This window comes from Podarcis raffonei, chromosome 1 (assembly GCF_027172205.1).
Source record: "Podarcis raffonei isolate rPodRaf1 chromosome 1, rPodRaf1.pri, whole genome shotgun sequence".
NCBI classification, from domain to species: domain Eukaryota; kingdom Metazoa; phylum Chordata; class Lepidosauria; order Squamata; family Lacertidae; genus Podarcis; species Podarcis raffonei.
The window spans coordinates 56,556,929-56,573,663 of record NC_070602.1 but is presented as its reverse complement, the minus strand read 5'-3'; the positions used below and the strand labels follow the sequence as shown (position 1 = coordinate 56,573,663).

The window sequence follows — 16,735 nt, the reverse complement described above, 5'->3', positions numbered from 1 at the left end:
CTTGCTTGAGGCAAAAGAGAGAGAGAGAGAGAGAGAGAGAGAGAGAGAGAGAGAGAGAGAGAAAGAAAGATTGTTTAATCCTTTCAATAATTGTAATTTACACTCTATGTTTATTTAAGGTCACCTGAGAAAATTCATGGGCAGATAGATATCAATAGGGGTGATGGGTATTATTACTTCACACAATTCATAAATAATTTATGGGGTCCACTGCCTCAAAATGACTTAGGTGACTTAAAAAAAAACCCCTATCAATGTGTATTATCCTTTACAGCTATATGGGAACTCTTGTTAAGAGGTAAATATGCCTTATCTTCCACTATGTCCACTAGGACTTTGCTCTTCCACCAGACCATATGCATCTGATTCATTTGTATAGTCTTACATAGAATATGTAAGCCAATCACATTGCCGATGGTCTTCTCCCACTTTTGATGGGTCCAGAGCCAAGTCTCACCCAGTCTATTGCCTGGTATCATTCAGGGTGCCCCTATGGGTACTTAAAGAATGGAATCAGAGTTGGAAGGGACGCCACATATCATCTAGTTTAACTCCCTGCAATGCAGGAATCTCAACTAAAGCATCCATAACAGATGGCCATCCAACCTCTGCTTAAAAACCACCAAGGAAGGAGAGTCCACAACCTCCTGAGGGAGTCTGTTCGAAAAGCCCTTACCATAAAAAAGTTCTTCTTGAACTTTTCTGCATTCTGCGTTATACTGTTATATCTCTTTTCTGCATTCTGACATGCTCTCTACACTGTTGTGAGGAACATAAAATGCTGCCTTACACAGACTGCTGATCCAGCTGTAGACACTGTCTTGCCTACAATGACTAGCACTGGCTCTCTGGAGTTTCAGACAGAAAACCTTTCCCAGGCCTGCCTGCAGATGCTGGGGGCTAAACTGCAAAGCAGATACTCTACCACTGAGCTACAGCCCTTCTAGATAGTGCTGAACTGCAATCCCATCTGTGACCATTGGCCCAGAGCTGAGGCCCAACCACCCATGCTCCCTAAATATCCCTAAATCTGTTCTGGGAGGTTGGAGGGAACCCACAGAAGAGATTTACCTGCCCTGAGACCTGTGGGTATAAGGCAGCATATAAATTCAATGAAATATAATCATCATCATCATCAGAGGTAGGAGCAGGGAAAGTCCTGTTGCACAAGCAGACCTTGTTCACCATGCACATACCCCCATATATCGCTACACTGAATTTCACTCATATTTCTAAGAACTCTGCTTCTCTCTCCCCCTGTCCCCGTTTCAGCCATATCCACTACAGTGGCACCTCGGGTTACAGACGCTTCAGGTTACAGACTCCGCTAACCCAGAAATAGTTCTTAACCTCAGGTTAAGAACTTTGCTTCAGGATGAGAACAGAAATCGGGCGGCGGCAGCATGGTGGCAGCAGGAGGCTCCATTAGCTAAAGTGGTACCTCAGGTTAAGAACAGTTTCAGGTTAAGAATGGACCTCCAGAATGAGTTAAGTTCTTAACCTGAGGTACCACTGTACTAACCAACACAGACTGCTATGTCCGCAAAAGCAGGATGTCCATTAATGTGGTGTGAACTACACTCAGGCTGTGAAACTCATAAAAAACTGCAGTAAAGCACACATCACAAATAAATGCTGGTGGAAGAAGGAGGAGGAGGAGAAGAAACACACACACACACACACACACCCCTGGCTGGGTTTCCCCAGCCACTCTGGGCAGCTCCGAACAGAATATTAAAAACACAATAAAACACCAAACATTAAAAATTTCCCTAAACAGGGCTGCCTTCAGATGTCTTCTAAAAGTTAGGTAGTTTATTTCCTTGACATCTGATGGGAGGGCGTTCCACAGAGCGGGCGCCACTACCGAGAAGGCCCTCTGCTTGGTTCCCTGTAACTTGGCTTCTCGCAGGGAGAGAACCGCCAGAAGGCCCTTGGCGCTGGACCTCAGTGTCCAGGCTGAACGATGGGGGTGGAGACGCTCCTTCAGGTATACAGGACCGAGGCCGTTTAGGGCTTTAAAGGTCAGCACCAACACTTTGAATTGTGTTCAGAAATGTACTGGAAGCCAATGTAGGTCTTTCAGGACCGGTGTTATGTGGTCTCAGCGGCCGCTCCCAGTCACCAGTCTAGCTGCGGCATTATGAGATGGCACATAGTTGATGGCCATCACTGCCTTGTGTGGCAGCAAACCCCACAGTTTAGCTATGCACTGTGTGAAGAAGGGCTTTCTATTGCTTGTCCAGAGTCTTCCAATATTCAACTTCATGAGAACTCAATGAGTTCTGGTGTTATGGGAGGGAGGGAGAAAAACTTTTCTCCACTGCATGCATACTATTATACTCTTCTATCATGTCACCTCTTACTCACCTTTTCTCTAAATTAAAAAAACAAACACTGTTATGTTTTGTTTCCTCATATGTTTAGCTTAATGATAAGTTTCCCCATTAATCCATAATAGTGAATATGTCTGGGTGGAAAGGAATCACTCTTTTTATATATTAATAATGCCTTTTTCATGGAAGAGCTTCTGAGCACCACCTTCTGGATAGATTGAGGTACTACAGTAATTTGTACACTATGGAAATATTTTTTAAAAAGCAAGGTTACCTAGTCTCCCCTATAGCCTTGGAGATATTTAAAGAACTTGACCCCTCACAACCTCTATTCCATATTGTATCATTTCCTGCAAATATGATACAAACAAGTAAAGTACTGCCAGGCAGTGACTACTGGTTTTTGACACATGGTTGCAATGGAATGTTTATTGCATTTGCCATTAACTGTTTTATATTGATGGCTTGCTTTGCTGTGACCTTAAATGTTGCAATATTCATATAACTAAACTGGATTATTTGTTGAATTGTTGCAGGTGGGATTCAACTAAATCGTTGCAACACCCATTCATGGCTCCCACCTTATCCAATATTCTGAACTGCGTCGGCCATGGCAAGGATCTGCTTCCTGTCCTGGATGAGTAGCTCTTTGGACCTAGCCATGCATCTCCTTGATTCCCACTTCAATCAGTCTTCCCTCCGCCATATTTGAAGCAGTACCCTTTCTCCTATTGGGGAGCATGTCTCAAACAATACTCACTCATGCAATCTCCTCCATACCAGCCTGCTCTGCATTCTGCGCAGTAGATGCCCTTGATGTAGAAGTTGTCTAGCGTTCCTCCCCAGGATCCATTGCGACAGGACTTACAGTTTTCAAAAATCATACAGCCTAAAAAGAAGAGAAAAACCATCCGGTGTGTGGAAGGCTACGTTCAGTTTTTTTCTGGATGGGGAATGACATTTAGAAAACATTTCTAGTCTGATTGAACAGACCTTGGTTTGGAAAGTGTTATGAGCCACATATATGTGATTTGTGTCCCCCTGAACCCTCTTAAACCGGTTCTGGTCTTATCCCCGAGCCTTCAGTGTGGATTATGGGGCACAGCAAGATGCATGTGGGGAAAGGAGAGGGAAATCCCTTTATTCTAACACAATAATTAACTGAATACTGCCCAATATCTCTGAACATTTAGCACTGTGTTTGAGCATACATAATCTGTATCTCAGTCTCACAGTACAACTGGAACCTCCTAAACAAACCTGACTTTTATATCAAAAATACAACACTGCACAAATTTCAAACACTTAAAAAAAATTAGACCTAGTACGAATTGAAACTGCTGGGCATGCACATTGGGCTACAAAGGAGCAAATGAAAGTGGATGGCAGAGATAATACAGCAGACAAGCTGTCACATACTGTGTTTGCTCTGGACAGCCAGAACAAGCGATAAAAGACTGGCAGCCTGGTTAGATTGTAGCTGGAAATGTATATCTAAATCTACTTACAGTTCCAGATAGAGGAGCCGGAGGACTTGGGCAAAGCTGTTGGCCTATATGGTACTTCCTTTACTAAACACTATCTAGGAAATTTGACTATTTCCTTGGGATAATGTCAAGTAGCAGGAGCAGACTTTGGTTATATGGTGCTCTAAGCAAAGACAAAATTTGCCCTCCTCCAAATATTTCTTATTTTCACAATAATTTCTTTTGGTACAGTTGCTTTTTAATGGATTTTCTCAGTAGGTACCCATATAGACAGTGGTTTTTTTCTTTAAAAAATATGTTTAGGGGTATTCTCTTTTTCCTACTCATATTGAAATACTGCCACTCAATGAGGCCAAACTTAGATTCACAAAATGTTTAGAGGTATGCGCCCCCTGCATCCCCCCAGAAAAAAGCACTGCATATAAATATAGGTTCTATTATTGCTACTGTAGTATTAGTAATAGTGTTATTTTGTGCCCCCTCAGCTCAGCACCCTGTGCGAGGGAACCGCCTGCACTGCCCTAAATCTGGCGTTGCAAGTAGACTAATGACCCAGGGTAAACAATTTGGATCAATTCCTAATAGAACTATTATCTTCTTGGTTCTACTGGCTGTTGCTTCCTTATCCCTTTGTCTTTACTGCTTTCTTATTCCTTTTGCGGAGTCTGAGCTCAGCAACTTTGTTCCTATCTTTTTAAGTAAGGCAATGTGCAAGCCAGGCCTGGGAGACTCAGGAATGAAAAATCCTCATCTGGTGCTGAAGCCAACAATGACTTTACTCTCTGGAGGGCTTCCAGGCATACACGGTGAAATCCTGGAAACTTTCGACTCTGAGCGTGAGTTTAAATTATTAGAAAAGGGGATGTACTAACGGCAATATGCTAAATGCATTAACTTTCATCAACTCAGTAAACCATTTGTATTGGCACCCATCCATCTCTGAAAAAAGAGAGAGAGAGAGAGAGAGAGAGAGAGAGAGAGAGAGAGAGAGAGAGAGAACCTATTCATCATCAATGTCTGGCAGACAAAACAGGCTGCACGCTCCACCTAGCTACAAACAGGATCATTGAATAAAGATTTATGTCTGGTGAGAACACCCAAAAGGTGAGGGGGTTCAGATAAGGGCAATTAATCAACATACCTGGGTGGATTAAACAGGAGTCACACTCGTTGTCCTCATTCCTGCAGCACGGAATAGTGTAACCTACCACTTCTTTTCGCCCGGGGCACACACACTTTATCTGATCGTACTCACAACACTCCCGACACATGATATTCCATTCGGCTCCCGGACAATTTTCATTGATCACTGTATACCCTGCAGAAAAGCAAAGGGAAGGGGTGTGTGGCAGGGAATAATTCATTATTGGAAGAATGTCATCCATTCTGTTACAGCCAAACAACATGTCAGGCAGGAGATCTGTGGTTTGATGTCCCGACTCGAAGGACTGTCATTTGGCCGCTGTTCTTTGTTGCAGGAGACTCAGCAAAATGTATCTTGACTATCACAGAATCCAGGGATGAAAAGAGAGCACCTCAACCCCATTTCTGCACAATGCCATCAACAGGATCCTAGAGATATTAAGAGGCAAAGGATCCTAGAGATATTAAGAGGCAAACCGTAGGCTTGACCTGACTTCTGCTTTATTTAACATTGTTCACTCATTTTGGAGTATCTAAGAAGAGGGATCTGATTCACATTTCCTTCCAGCTTATGGCGTTTTCTGGAGAAAATAGCTGCTGCGATGCATTTGTTCCATATGACATACATTATTGTTGTCAGATGACAGATTGGGAAATTGTATAAACACTGAATTATATTTTTGCTGTTGCATCCTTATCATCTTCTTAATGGTTTACCTGTTTAGCACTGTAGCTGAAATAGAATTGCTATTACTGTTGCTACTACCTATCTGAGTATTGCAGAATATTTGTATAACCGTTATTTTTTAAACAGTATCTAAGGTTTTCAACTTGGCAGATGCTGCCAACTCCTCTTTAAGAAACGCCAGACTGATACTGCAAAAATTGTGACTGTTGGCTAAGAAAGTAATTCTGCAGATTCCATCTTCCTTCCATTGGCATGCTGTCTGCATCCAGCAAATTGAAATTTAATGAGCTGACAATTCTATCAGGGTGTCCCTCAACCAAAAGACAGACCTGAGGGCTGTTACTGTGGAGCCTGGAGATAAGAGGAGGTTGCAGAGATGAATAGAGGAAGGAATGTAACAAGACCGTCCTTCATTTTTGTCAGCAGCAGGGCCTTAAATTTCCTGTTTTGTGTTCATTGCAACAAAACTGCTTCAATCTGGATTATGCCTTCCACACACAAAATTACAAGTTTCTGGCAAAATTAGGCACACTGAAGTCACTATGAATAGAAACATAGGAAGCTGCTATATACTGAATCGGACCATTGATCCATCTAGGCCAGTATCATCTACACTGACTGGCAGCACCTCTCCATAGTTTCAGACAAGGAATCTTACCTTTGAAATGCTGAGGGTTGAATCTGGAAAATATGCAAAACAGATGCTCTACCACTGAGCGCTATTTTTCTAGAAAAAGAGGTGCCAGAGCTTACCATGAATTTCTCCCTTGTTCTCTTAAAATGGCAATGGTGCCCATCTGAGAGGTGCTGAAGCTAAGCTCCTGCATCTGAATAAAGCCCTTGGTAGGACCCTTCCCTAAATACAATCAGATACATGTCTAATTAGAAGTAAGCCCCATTGAGTTCAGGGGGACTTACTTCCAAGTAAATGTCCATTGTGCTTTTATGCGCTAACTGATTCCCATGGAATCTTCATACATTATTATTATTATTAGTAGTAGTAGTAGTAGTAGAAGAAGAAGAAGAAGAAGAAGAGTTTGGATTTGATATCCCGCTTTATCACTACCCGAAGGAGTCTCAAAGCGGCTAACAATCTCCTTTCCCTTCCTCCCCCCCAACAAACAGGTGAGTGAGGTGAGTGAGGCTGAGAGACTTCAGAAAAGTGTGACTAGCCCAAGGTCACCCAGCAGCTGCATGTGGAGGAGCGGGGAAGCGAACCCGGTTCACCAGATTACGAGTCCACCGCTTTTAACCACTACACCACACTGGCTCTCAGTAGTAGTTGTAGCAGTAGAATTTACCCATCCTAAGGCATAACCTCCAAGTGTGCCGATTTTCCAGGGACAGTCCTGGAATTACAAAAGCCATTCTACCTTCTGATTTGATCCCAGAATGTCTCCATTTCCCCCACTGAGCTCTGGGGAGGGGATGAGCCAGCATTATGCAGCTGTTCCATAATCCTGTTTAATAAACTCTACACAAAGGATATGTTGGTATTCATGGAGACAGATAGTCAGAATGTATGGGCTGTTTATTACACCAATGGCTATTAAAAGTTAGATTGGAATTTTAGACCTATCCTGGTTTATAAGTCAGGTGGGTCCATTTTTATTAACAACGGCTATAAAATCTGGGTGACAGGCTGAGCCCTGTGATGTGGCTTGCAACAACTAATTGGAGGGTTTATTCATAGTTTGGATCACAAATATGAACCAGGTGAGGCTTTGTGACACAGAATCGGTTTGGATGCAGTCTTCCAATTATGAACACTAGAGGGCTACTAAAGCAGAGCCTTTTTAAACAAAGCAAAGAAATAATGCAGAGCTTGTTTTTTTGCACTGGATGTCTTGGCCTTAGAATTCTATTGAGGAAAAATCTCATGGCAGCTTGAACTCTGATGAAAGTACAGAGGGGGAAAAACATACCACAAAGGGTTTCAGAACGTCACAAAGTACACAACTGACTTCAAGCTATAATGCTTCCTTTCTTCATAGGAAATTGTTTCATTTTATCTGAACACACAAGTTTCACATTCATTCCCAGAAATCTTTTTATTTGCAGCAAACAGCACTTTCGGAGGGAAATAGACACTCCGGAGGGCAGTATTTGGCCAGAAAACAAGACAAAGAGGGGAAATAACCCCTTCCCAGACTGCAATCCCAATTGGTATCGCAGGCCCCAGGCCTGTTCCCCTCTATTCCAAAGAAAAAGCCATGGCCAGTTCTAAGCACAATAGCAAAAAAACACCTCAATAAACATGGAACGTTTAGTGCTATTAAGAATAGCCCTTTGGATAATGCCTGTAAGCAAGACCTGGACACAATAGCCCTCTGCCCTCACTTGTGATTCCAGGCAACTGCCACCCTGAGGGATCCTGCCTTCAACAGTCGAGGTAGAAGCTAGCTGTCATGAAGTACACATTTGTTGGAAAAGAAGAACAACCAAAAGGACTCCCTGACAGATTTATTGTGTTTATACTCAGCATAATTCTCTCAGCTACATGGAAAGGTATTTGCTGAGGGGAGGTGGGGAGGAATGCATGTTTTTTTTTTCCGGCTCCATGGTTTAATTATCCTAAAAAATGATTAAAAGTCTAGGTGAAGTGCCAGCTTCCTTAATATTAATCTCAATCTTATTACACCAGTAAGGTAAGAAGAAGCGACTGGCTAATTTATTGGGTTGGAACAAAGGGAGAAATGTCATTAAGCGCTGACATAAACATTTGCAAATTCAGTGAGCCAGGAAATAGCCATGTCCTTAATATGTGTGTGAGAGAAGCGATTCGATTTCCCATTGCTAGGCTCAGGCATTCTTAAACAGATAGGCTCCCTTGTCTGTATATCACTGGCTTGAATCAGACTCAGCTATGATTTTTTCATTGAGAGAGACAGAGAGAGAGAGATGACTTGAGGAGAGGGTAGAGGTTTGTAACATTATTCATCAAATGGAGAGAGTGGATAGGAAGGCATACATCTTTTCTCTTAACACTACAGCCACTCAGTGACGTTTATGGGCAGTAGATTCAGCACCAGCAAGAGGAATGTTTTCACACAATGGATAAACAACTGATGGGATTCACCAGCAAAAGATGTGGTGATGGTCACTATCTTAGATGGTTTTAAAGAAGGGCTTAAACAAATCTACAAAGTTGCTAGAAACCATAGGCATCTGGTTAGTCATTGTGAGAACAGGATGCAGAATTAGACTGGCCAGTGGACTGATCTAGCAGGCTCTTCTTGTGTTCCTAAGACCTATGTGATGTGAATTCCTGTTACATATGAACTGGTTTTATGCTTCTGAATATCAAGAGACCTTCCAGAAGCTCTCTCTTTTTTTATTGATCATGATTTAACCTCATGATGTTACCAGGGTGGTCACACGTGATCATGCTTTCAGTAACATTTGCACCTGCAAATGTTTTTGGGTGGTCATACAGCTTCACTGGCAGTTGGTGCATCTCCTGTAGTTTCCTACTAAAATCCTATAACATTTCATACCACAAATATTCCATGTGCATGTCCGTCTTTCTTTGCACCATAGTATAAGAGTGCCCTCTCACGGCAATAATGTTTATAACACTAGGGAAGTATCACAAAACAACTAATAAAGTGGAACGATGTGTGGACAGTTCAGTATAAATTTGCCACTATTGTACAATTATTGCATCAATGGCATGTTGTAGAATGCATCCACCCACACAAAAGACTAGTTTGTAAGGGACCATAATTTCTGGAAACCCACAGCAGATCCTTCTCACTCTGTCTGTGGGATCCAGTCTAGCCACTGGCTAAAAGTCTAGCCCTCCCTCTCCTCCTCTTGCGCACCCTGATATCCACGCCACCCCCTCAAACTGCTCCAGGGGGTTGGGGGAAGCCCCAGAGCAGATTTTTTGATGGGGCCAACAAACTTACACAATGACTTCATTGGATACAGTCTGAAACACGGGAGAACCTCTGCCGGCCAGTAGATAATGCTGGTTTGGACGTAACACTAAACCACAGTAACTCTGGTAAGATACAAATGTGCCATTTTTTGTGAAATACTTCTTCCCTGGTTCTAGTATGTTTACCACAAACCCTCATATTTCCCTTTTAGCTATTTGAGGTGTTTGTTTCTTCTAATGGAGCAAAGCATTTAGGTTAGTGAATGTAGCATGTCATAAATGAACTGGAACCATTGGTAATGTTTCCATCAGTCTTATTTGACAGAAAAGTGTCTGTTTTTCTCATCATGGTCTGGGCACATGTAATGACTTCACCCACTGTTCCCTGTGCCAAACCACCAATGCAACTCTATCCCAAACTGCAGGCTCGTGGAGCATGTGGTGATAGAATAGGCCCTCACAAAATGCTTTTTACAGCAATTTAAAGAAGTTAGGAACCAGTGGCTTTGAACAAACACTGTATCTCACAGCCATAGCTGTCAACTTTTCCCTTTTCTTGCGAGGAATCCTATTCGGAATAAGGAAATTTCCCTTTAAAAAGGGGAAACGTTGACAGCTATGCTCACAGCTCTGACAATGCAAGTGTCTAGATTTGCATCTCAATGCTTTTCAGCTGCTGTGCTAGAAGGATTGTTGGAGCCCTCTGCTGTATATGTTCTTATAAGGACCAAACTAGTTGTGCAAATATGATTACTGTAATGTGAACAAGCTTTGTTATGTAAACAGAACCACAGGGAAGCCTGGCACTTATGGGGATTTCCCTTGAAATGCAAACAGCAGCTTTGGAGAGGCAGTTTTTGCTGGGACTGTGGCAGGGAGAAAAAGAGTTAATGACTGGGCTTTCCAGTCCTGAGGTTGCTCAGGCTTCTCTGTGCCTGGTAATTACACACACACACACACACCACAACACACACACCCCAAGTCTTATGGTGCTCTCTGGTTAAGTAAGAGCAGTAGGAGTCTTCAAAAGACACAAATATTCTCATCACTATGCTCCCTCCTATGACTTCAATAAAAACATAGGACGGTTTTTAATTATGGCCATATAGGGAACATGAAGGTTTTTCTTGGCAGATAGAAGATGTGACATAAACTGTTACAGGGTTTTGTGTTTTTCTTTTTTTTACACATGACACAGCTTTCTGACCTCTAAGCAAATCAGTTTGCAAGAGATTTTTCATGAGTTTGGTGGGTGGCCAATGTGTGGAATGTGATCCCTTAATTGTCGGTGCATTATTTTTCTACCATATATATATATATATACATACATACATACATACATACATACATATATCACTGATTTTTGACACCCCCACCCAAATTCAGGTCCTTATGAAGAATTTATGTAATAAATTTGCTGCATTGGAAGACCTGACCATTGTGTTCTGCTTTGTGAGTGTGACTCATTTTCGGGGGATGGGGGGGGGGATGGACAGGATTGGCAGGAATATTGCACATACACAGATAATGCTTGACCCCATGGTACAAAACTATTTGTTTGGAATGCATCCTGGTGAATCATCTTTCCAAACCTCCCAAGAATCCCCAAGCAAGCTGAGCACATAAGGGTGTGATCAACATGCAGAGAATTTGTTTACTTCTGATGGAACTTTCCTTATATTAAATAGTCTGCACGCTCATGGAAGACAAGGGTAGCAAAGGCTGCTAACTACAATAGCTATGTTTCACCTCCACTGTTAGAGGTGTTGCACTTCTGAATACCAGTTGCAGGTGGGCAGAGTGGGCAGAGTGTGACTGCACTCATGTCCAGTTTGTAGGCTTCACAGGGGCATCTGATTGGCCACTGTGAGAACAGCATGCTGGACTAGGTGGGCATGCATGCAGACATGCTATTGAGACTGCATCTGCTTCTAAAAAGTGAACCTGTACTGCCTTCAGTGCTGTTAACTAGTTGTCACCATACCCAGGCAAGGCTCTCACCCTGCCATGTAGCATCACATACATTCCAAAGGGAACCTTGCCTTTTGGGAGGCTATATATATGGGTAAAATAATAGCATAGAACAGAAATGAGGAGCTTGTGGCTTTCCATGTCTTAGAATCATAGAATTGTAGTGCTGGAAGAGACCACGAGGGTCATCTAATCCAAACCCCTGCAATGCGGGAATCGCTTTGCTTCATGTGGGCTCGAACCCACAATCCTGAGATTAAGAGTCTTGTGCTCTACCAACTGAGCTATCCCTCCCATCATCCCTGAGCATCGGCCATGCTTGCTGGGGCTTATAGGAGTCTGAAGGGCCATGACTTCACCATCCCTGGCACAGAAGGTGTCAACCCTATATCACTGAAAGGCAAGCTATCATGTTTTGAAGAAGGAAGATGAAGGAATCTTGGGCAAGTCGCCCACAGTGCTCCCTGCCCCTGCTGTTCTGCAGCGGCCCTTTCCAGACATTTTATCTAAAGTGATGCAAGCCAGCAGCACAGCCTGCAGCTGTGATCCTATCCCCCCTCCCCCTCCCCCCAATTCTACATAGATAGAATTTTTTAAATCTCCCTGGGTCAGAAAAGCATCAGTCACTCTCTTCAGAAGTGCCGCTTGCTTACATCATGTTTGCCTCAAACTCCCTTTGATGCCTTTGATTCGATCAAAGAATTCTGCTGCACCTGCCAATCTTCTCTCTCCTGGCTCTAGGGAGATAAAATGGGACTGCCTCTGTGTTTTTTGCCGTCTCCCTGCCACCCACTCTGCCTCAAGTAAGCCAAAGGTGTCCCATGTATTCACATAAGTAAGTCAGGGGTCTCCACACCATTTTTCTCCAGGATAAACTGGCTCTGGGACGCGGGTGGTGCTGTGGGTTAAACCACAGAGCCTAGGACTTGCCAATCAGAAGGTCGGCGGTTTGAATCCCTGTGACGGGGTGAGCTCCTGTTGCTTGGTCCCTGCTCCTGCCAACCTAGCAGTTCAAAAGCACGTCAAAGTGCAAGTAGATAAATAGGTACCGCTCCAGCGGGAAGGTAAATGGCGTTTCCGTGCACTGCTCTGGTCTGCCAGAAGCGGCTTAGTCATGCTGGCCACATGACCTGGAAGCTGTACGCCGACTCCCTTGGCCAATAAAGCGAGATGAGCGCCGCAACCCCAGAGTCAGTCACGACTGGACCTAATGGTCAGGGGTCCCTTTACCTTTAAACTGGCTCTGCTTTGCATCCTTTGTAGTGTTTTTGCCTGGGTGAAATGCCATTGATCTCCGGTAATGGCTCTTGTTTGTCTGGATGGGGAACGGAATGTGTAGCCTATGGTGCAAAGGTAAAACTCACAGCTGTTGCTCTGCTTGCTTTTGCCTCTGGCCCCGCCCACCACTGTGTGGCCCCCAGAAGAGAATGAGGCCCCTGGGTTGAGAATCGTTCTTCAGTGGTGACAGGTGTGGCCTAGAGAGAGGGTGTGGTGGGGGGAGAGTCACTAGGGCCAGATATGGAAGCTTGGAGGGCCACATTTGGTCCCTGGCCCCAAGATTCTTCACTCCTGTCCTAAAGAATTCTGAGAATTATAGATTGGTGAGAGCAAGTGTGCTGGAATAGATTCTTCCCCATTCCTTACAAAACTATGGGGTCCAGGTGAGAAGGAATGACTGTTACATAGTTTGTGACAAAGATGGAGACAAAGACCAGCATTGCAGCATTCTCCTGCCCCTGGCCCATCCCTCAACAGGGCTGAAACTGGACTTTATTTCACCTGGGTCAGGCTCAGTTTGGCACACACACCCATGCACATTTGCATACACACACACATACAGACTGGGAACCTCAATGGCGCCCCTCTGGAGGTTTCACCTGGAGCAAAAAACCTGGCTAGCCCCCTGCCCCCGCCCCCTGTAGCTACAGCTCTGCCCTCAGACATACACATGTAGAGGGGAGAGAAATGAAAACAGGAATGCCCTTACAGATTGAGGCCCTTTTTCTGTTTCTCCACACCTATCCAACACTATCCTGCACTGTTTACTGTACAGCAATTAGGTAGAATCGGGGAGCAAAAAAATTAAAAGAGGGTAAAGGCAAGGAAGCCACAGCTGAATATCAGAGGAAACATTGACTATCATGCATTATAGAGTGACTCAGCAGGTAAAACTAATTGCTGACTCTGCTAGAGAGTCTGTCACTGTTAGGCTGCAGGGCAGCTTTGGCAATAGGAAATTAACCCAACAGACAAAGCTTATCCTATGGAAGGAATGCGGATTACTATCTGAGGAAATTAAATGCAGGGGTATCCCACAAGAATGTTCTTATCCAGGGATCTTTGCTTTCATCGCTGAGGTGGAAAAAGTTAGGGCTTATCTATGTTCCATGTTCACAGTGCCAGAGTGCTGTTGATGTAGCCTGAATTGCAGTATCTACATTGAAAACATCTGGGAGCTGGTATTAAATACTCCCAGAAGCTGCGTTTTTAAACTGCTTTGAGGAGGGCAAATGTCCCTGCTAAAAGAACAGTAGACCTAATAGCAGAGCAGGAAGTCCCAAGAACAGACCTGTCCTAGTAAGGTATTGGTCTATTTCTCCCTTGCCCCCCATTCCCCAGTCTCCATCATCATCGCCTTTGTCTGCACAAAAAACTCACTGTGTATTCTCACAACCTTACTTTCTTCCTGGTTCATAGCACACAGCACTGGGGAGGTGGGAGGGGAATACTTTATTGTTCCTTAAATCAACTGTGTAACCGGACAGCTACACTTGTGCTATTATTGGATTGCTTCAGCACTGAAGGCACAAGCTTGGGCAGTAATAAACTGCAGCGTAACTAAGCCCTTAAGAGGGAGCTGCTCAACTACTTTCCGGAGGCAAATACAGAGACTACCTGAATTCTCTTGTCTGCTTACCACAACCAGAGCTTCTAGACTTCTGAAAGGCCCCAAAGCAGAATCTGCTGGCCCTGGGGAATTGCCCAGGAAATCCATTTCATTTGACTTTAAATGCATTCAAGTGGAGCGCAAGACCTGATGCATAACTTTACATATGGAGTTATTTATACACACTATGAGCTTCGGTGTTTGGAATGCCGCAATGTTTACTTGGTACATGTGATTTTACCATCATTCTTTTCTTTAATGAGGCAGCAATCGGCAGGCTTCCTTACCCGGAGAATGGATGCTTATGTTCCTTATTTCAAAAGGCCACTGCTTACTCTAAAAGCCTAAGGGTCCCACAGAATGCCACAATGTGCCTTTTTATGTCAACATACTGTCCAAGGGATGTTGCGGATTTCCTCCTTTCAGATTCCAGAGTTTCCTGTTGCCCATTAGTTATTAAAAAGTTGATCTGGCCTTCCCACCCACTGCTCAGAAGGGTAACCTGCGAGGGACTGCAAAGGACTCTGGGAGCAACAAAAGGAATGTGAGAGGTGCCTGGGCTTCCATGGCAAAACAAGGTGGCATGAAAGCAGCGCGCTTTGGAGACAGTTCCGGCAAACATATATTGAAAGAAGAACTATTTTGGCACTATGCATGCCAGCTTGGCAGGCCAACATGCGAACGACAACCATGCAATAAAATAAAATAGCCCCTTTTAACTTCCACACTATTTTCCCTTTGAAGTAAAAAAAAAAAAAGTTGAACAGTACTGGCAAAAGTAAAGCACAGGTCGGAACTCAAATCTGGCTTTTGTTTTGCTTGTCTTCCCCTCCTTTCTTCGGAGTCAGGCTGAAAAGGAAAATCTGCCTTTTGGCAAGCTAAACAAATTATACTTTGCTAAAAGAAAAAGGGGTGGTGTTTTTCTTTTCTACTATTTCAGGGAAACCTAGCAAGAAGTAGATTTCCAGCAGTGTGGCTCAGTCAGATCCTATTGTTTTCCTCCAAATTCCCAGGAAACTCGTCCCAGAAGGTTACAGGATTAATCCCACCACACGGTGGGAGACCAAAAATGCGCCGGTCTTTCTAGAAGGGGCGGGGGCCCCGCAGAGACCCGTCCTGTTAAGCATGCCTAGAAAGCGAGTCGCCTACTTACAGTACCTCTTGGCAAGCAGGAAATGAACAGGAGCTGCAAGAGGACTGCGAGTCCCAGGTGGGTCCAGGGTGCTCTCTCCATGCTGCTCAGAGTCAGGCCGCCCAGGGCAAGCGGGTGGCTGCTGCTCAGGGAAAGGCAAGGCAAGGGAGGCAGGCAGGCGAACAGCTTTTGCTGGGACCTCTGCAAGTGGTGCTTCTGTGAAGGCTCTCAGATTTCAGACCTCGGCTCGGCTCCCCTCATCATCAGAAGGGGGAACTACCTTCAAGAGACTCCTCAGACGGCCAGAAGCAAGACGACGTCACCCCCCAAAAAACCTCTCAGCTGCTCCTTTTAACTCTTTCTGCGCGGGAGGGGAGCGAGAGGAAGGGACCCGCTGGACGCCCAGCAACACACGCGTCGCGCTTCTCGAGTGCAAGGGACACGAGGTCATCGCGGAGGGGCGGGGAAACGGGCGGACAATGTGCTTGGGGCAGCTCCTTGCGTATCTTGTGAAAGATACCTGGAGCGGGGCTGCATCAGAGCCAGCAGCGATCCCTCGAACCTCTTTTCTGTGCCGAGGTTTAACTCTTGACATATGTGGGCTGTTTTGCATCTGAACATGTGCAGAATTCCAGAGAGACACAGCAGTCAGGAACCTTACTGGGTGCTTCCGGGCTGCTGTTTGATTGAGGTGTGATTCAATCACAATGCGGCAAATTTAAGTTGGAAGTTGAAGCTGATTTGGCGCTTTTGTGCAACAAACTCATCTCCCTCAATCGCTATAAGAAAAGTGACCTGAAAGAGAGGGATGAGCTTTGCACGATGCACCCGGATATAACAGCTAGCAAATCAGAATGAATGCTCAATAAATGCCCAATGTCATCTAACTTCCCCACAAACTTTATGCACACAAATTGGGGTGAATAATCAATAAACACATGGCCTGGAAGCAGCCATTGTCTTTCTTATGCTGGAGCAGAACAGCAACAGGAATCTCCTGACTCCACCCAGCTACAAGTAAGTTCAGCACCAACTGATAACTAAACTATTCAATAGGAACATAAGAAGAGGCTGCTGGATCAGGCCACTTGCCCATCTAGTCCAGCATCCTGCTCTCACAATGGCCAATCAGGTGCCTGCCTATGGGAAACCCAAAAGCAGGACTTTGGTACAACAGCACTTTTCCCTCCTGAAGTTTCCAGCAACTG

The 16,735-nt window shown here is 44.4% G+C and overlaps 1 protein-coding gene across 2 annotated transcripts in view; it reads right to left on the bottom strand.

Moving 5' to 3' along the window:
* The window catches only part of PAMR1 (peptidase domain containing associated with muscle regeneration 1), a 43,011-nt gene extending 27,041 nt beyond the window's left edge, over positions 1 to 15,970 (bottom strand). Inside the window, exons 1-3 of one of the 2 annotated variants that reach the window (XM_053388067.1) lie at positions 15,554 to 15,970; positions 4,965 to 5,141; positions 3,097 to 3,225 (exon numbers count right to left, since the gene is read on the bottom strand). In XM_053388067.1, the coding sequence (XP_053244042.1) occupies positions 3,097 to 3,225; positions 4,965 to 5,141; positions 15,554 to 15,629 (382 nt within the window). In that variant the 5' untranslated portion in view covers positions 15,630 to 15,970. Of the gene's footprint in view, positions 1 to 3,096; positions 3,226 to 4,964; positions 5,142 to 15,548 lie in introns of both variants that reach the window. The other variant, XM_053388077.1, reaches the window with a different exon arrangement.
* Positions 15,971 to 16,735: the final 765 nt, after the last annotated feature.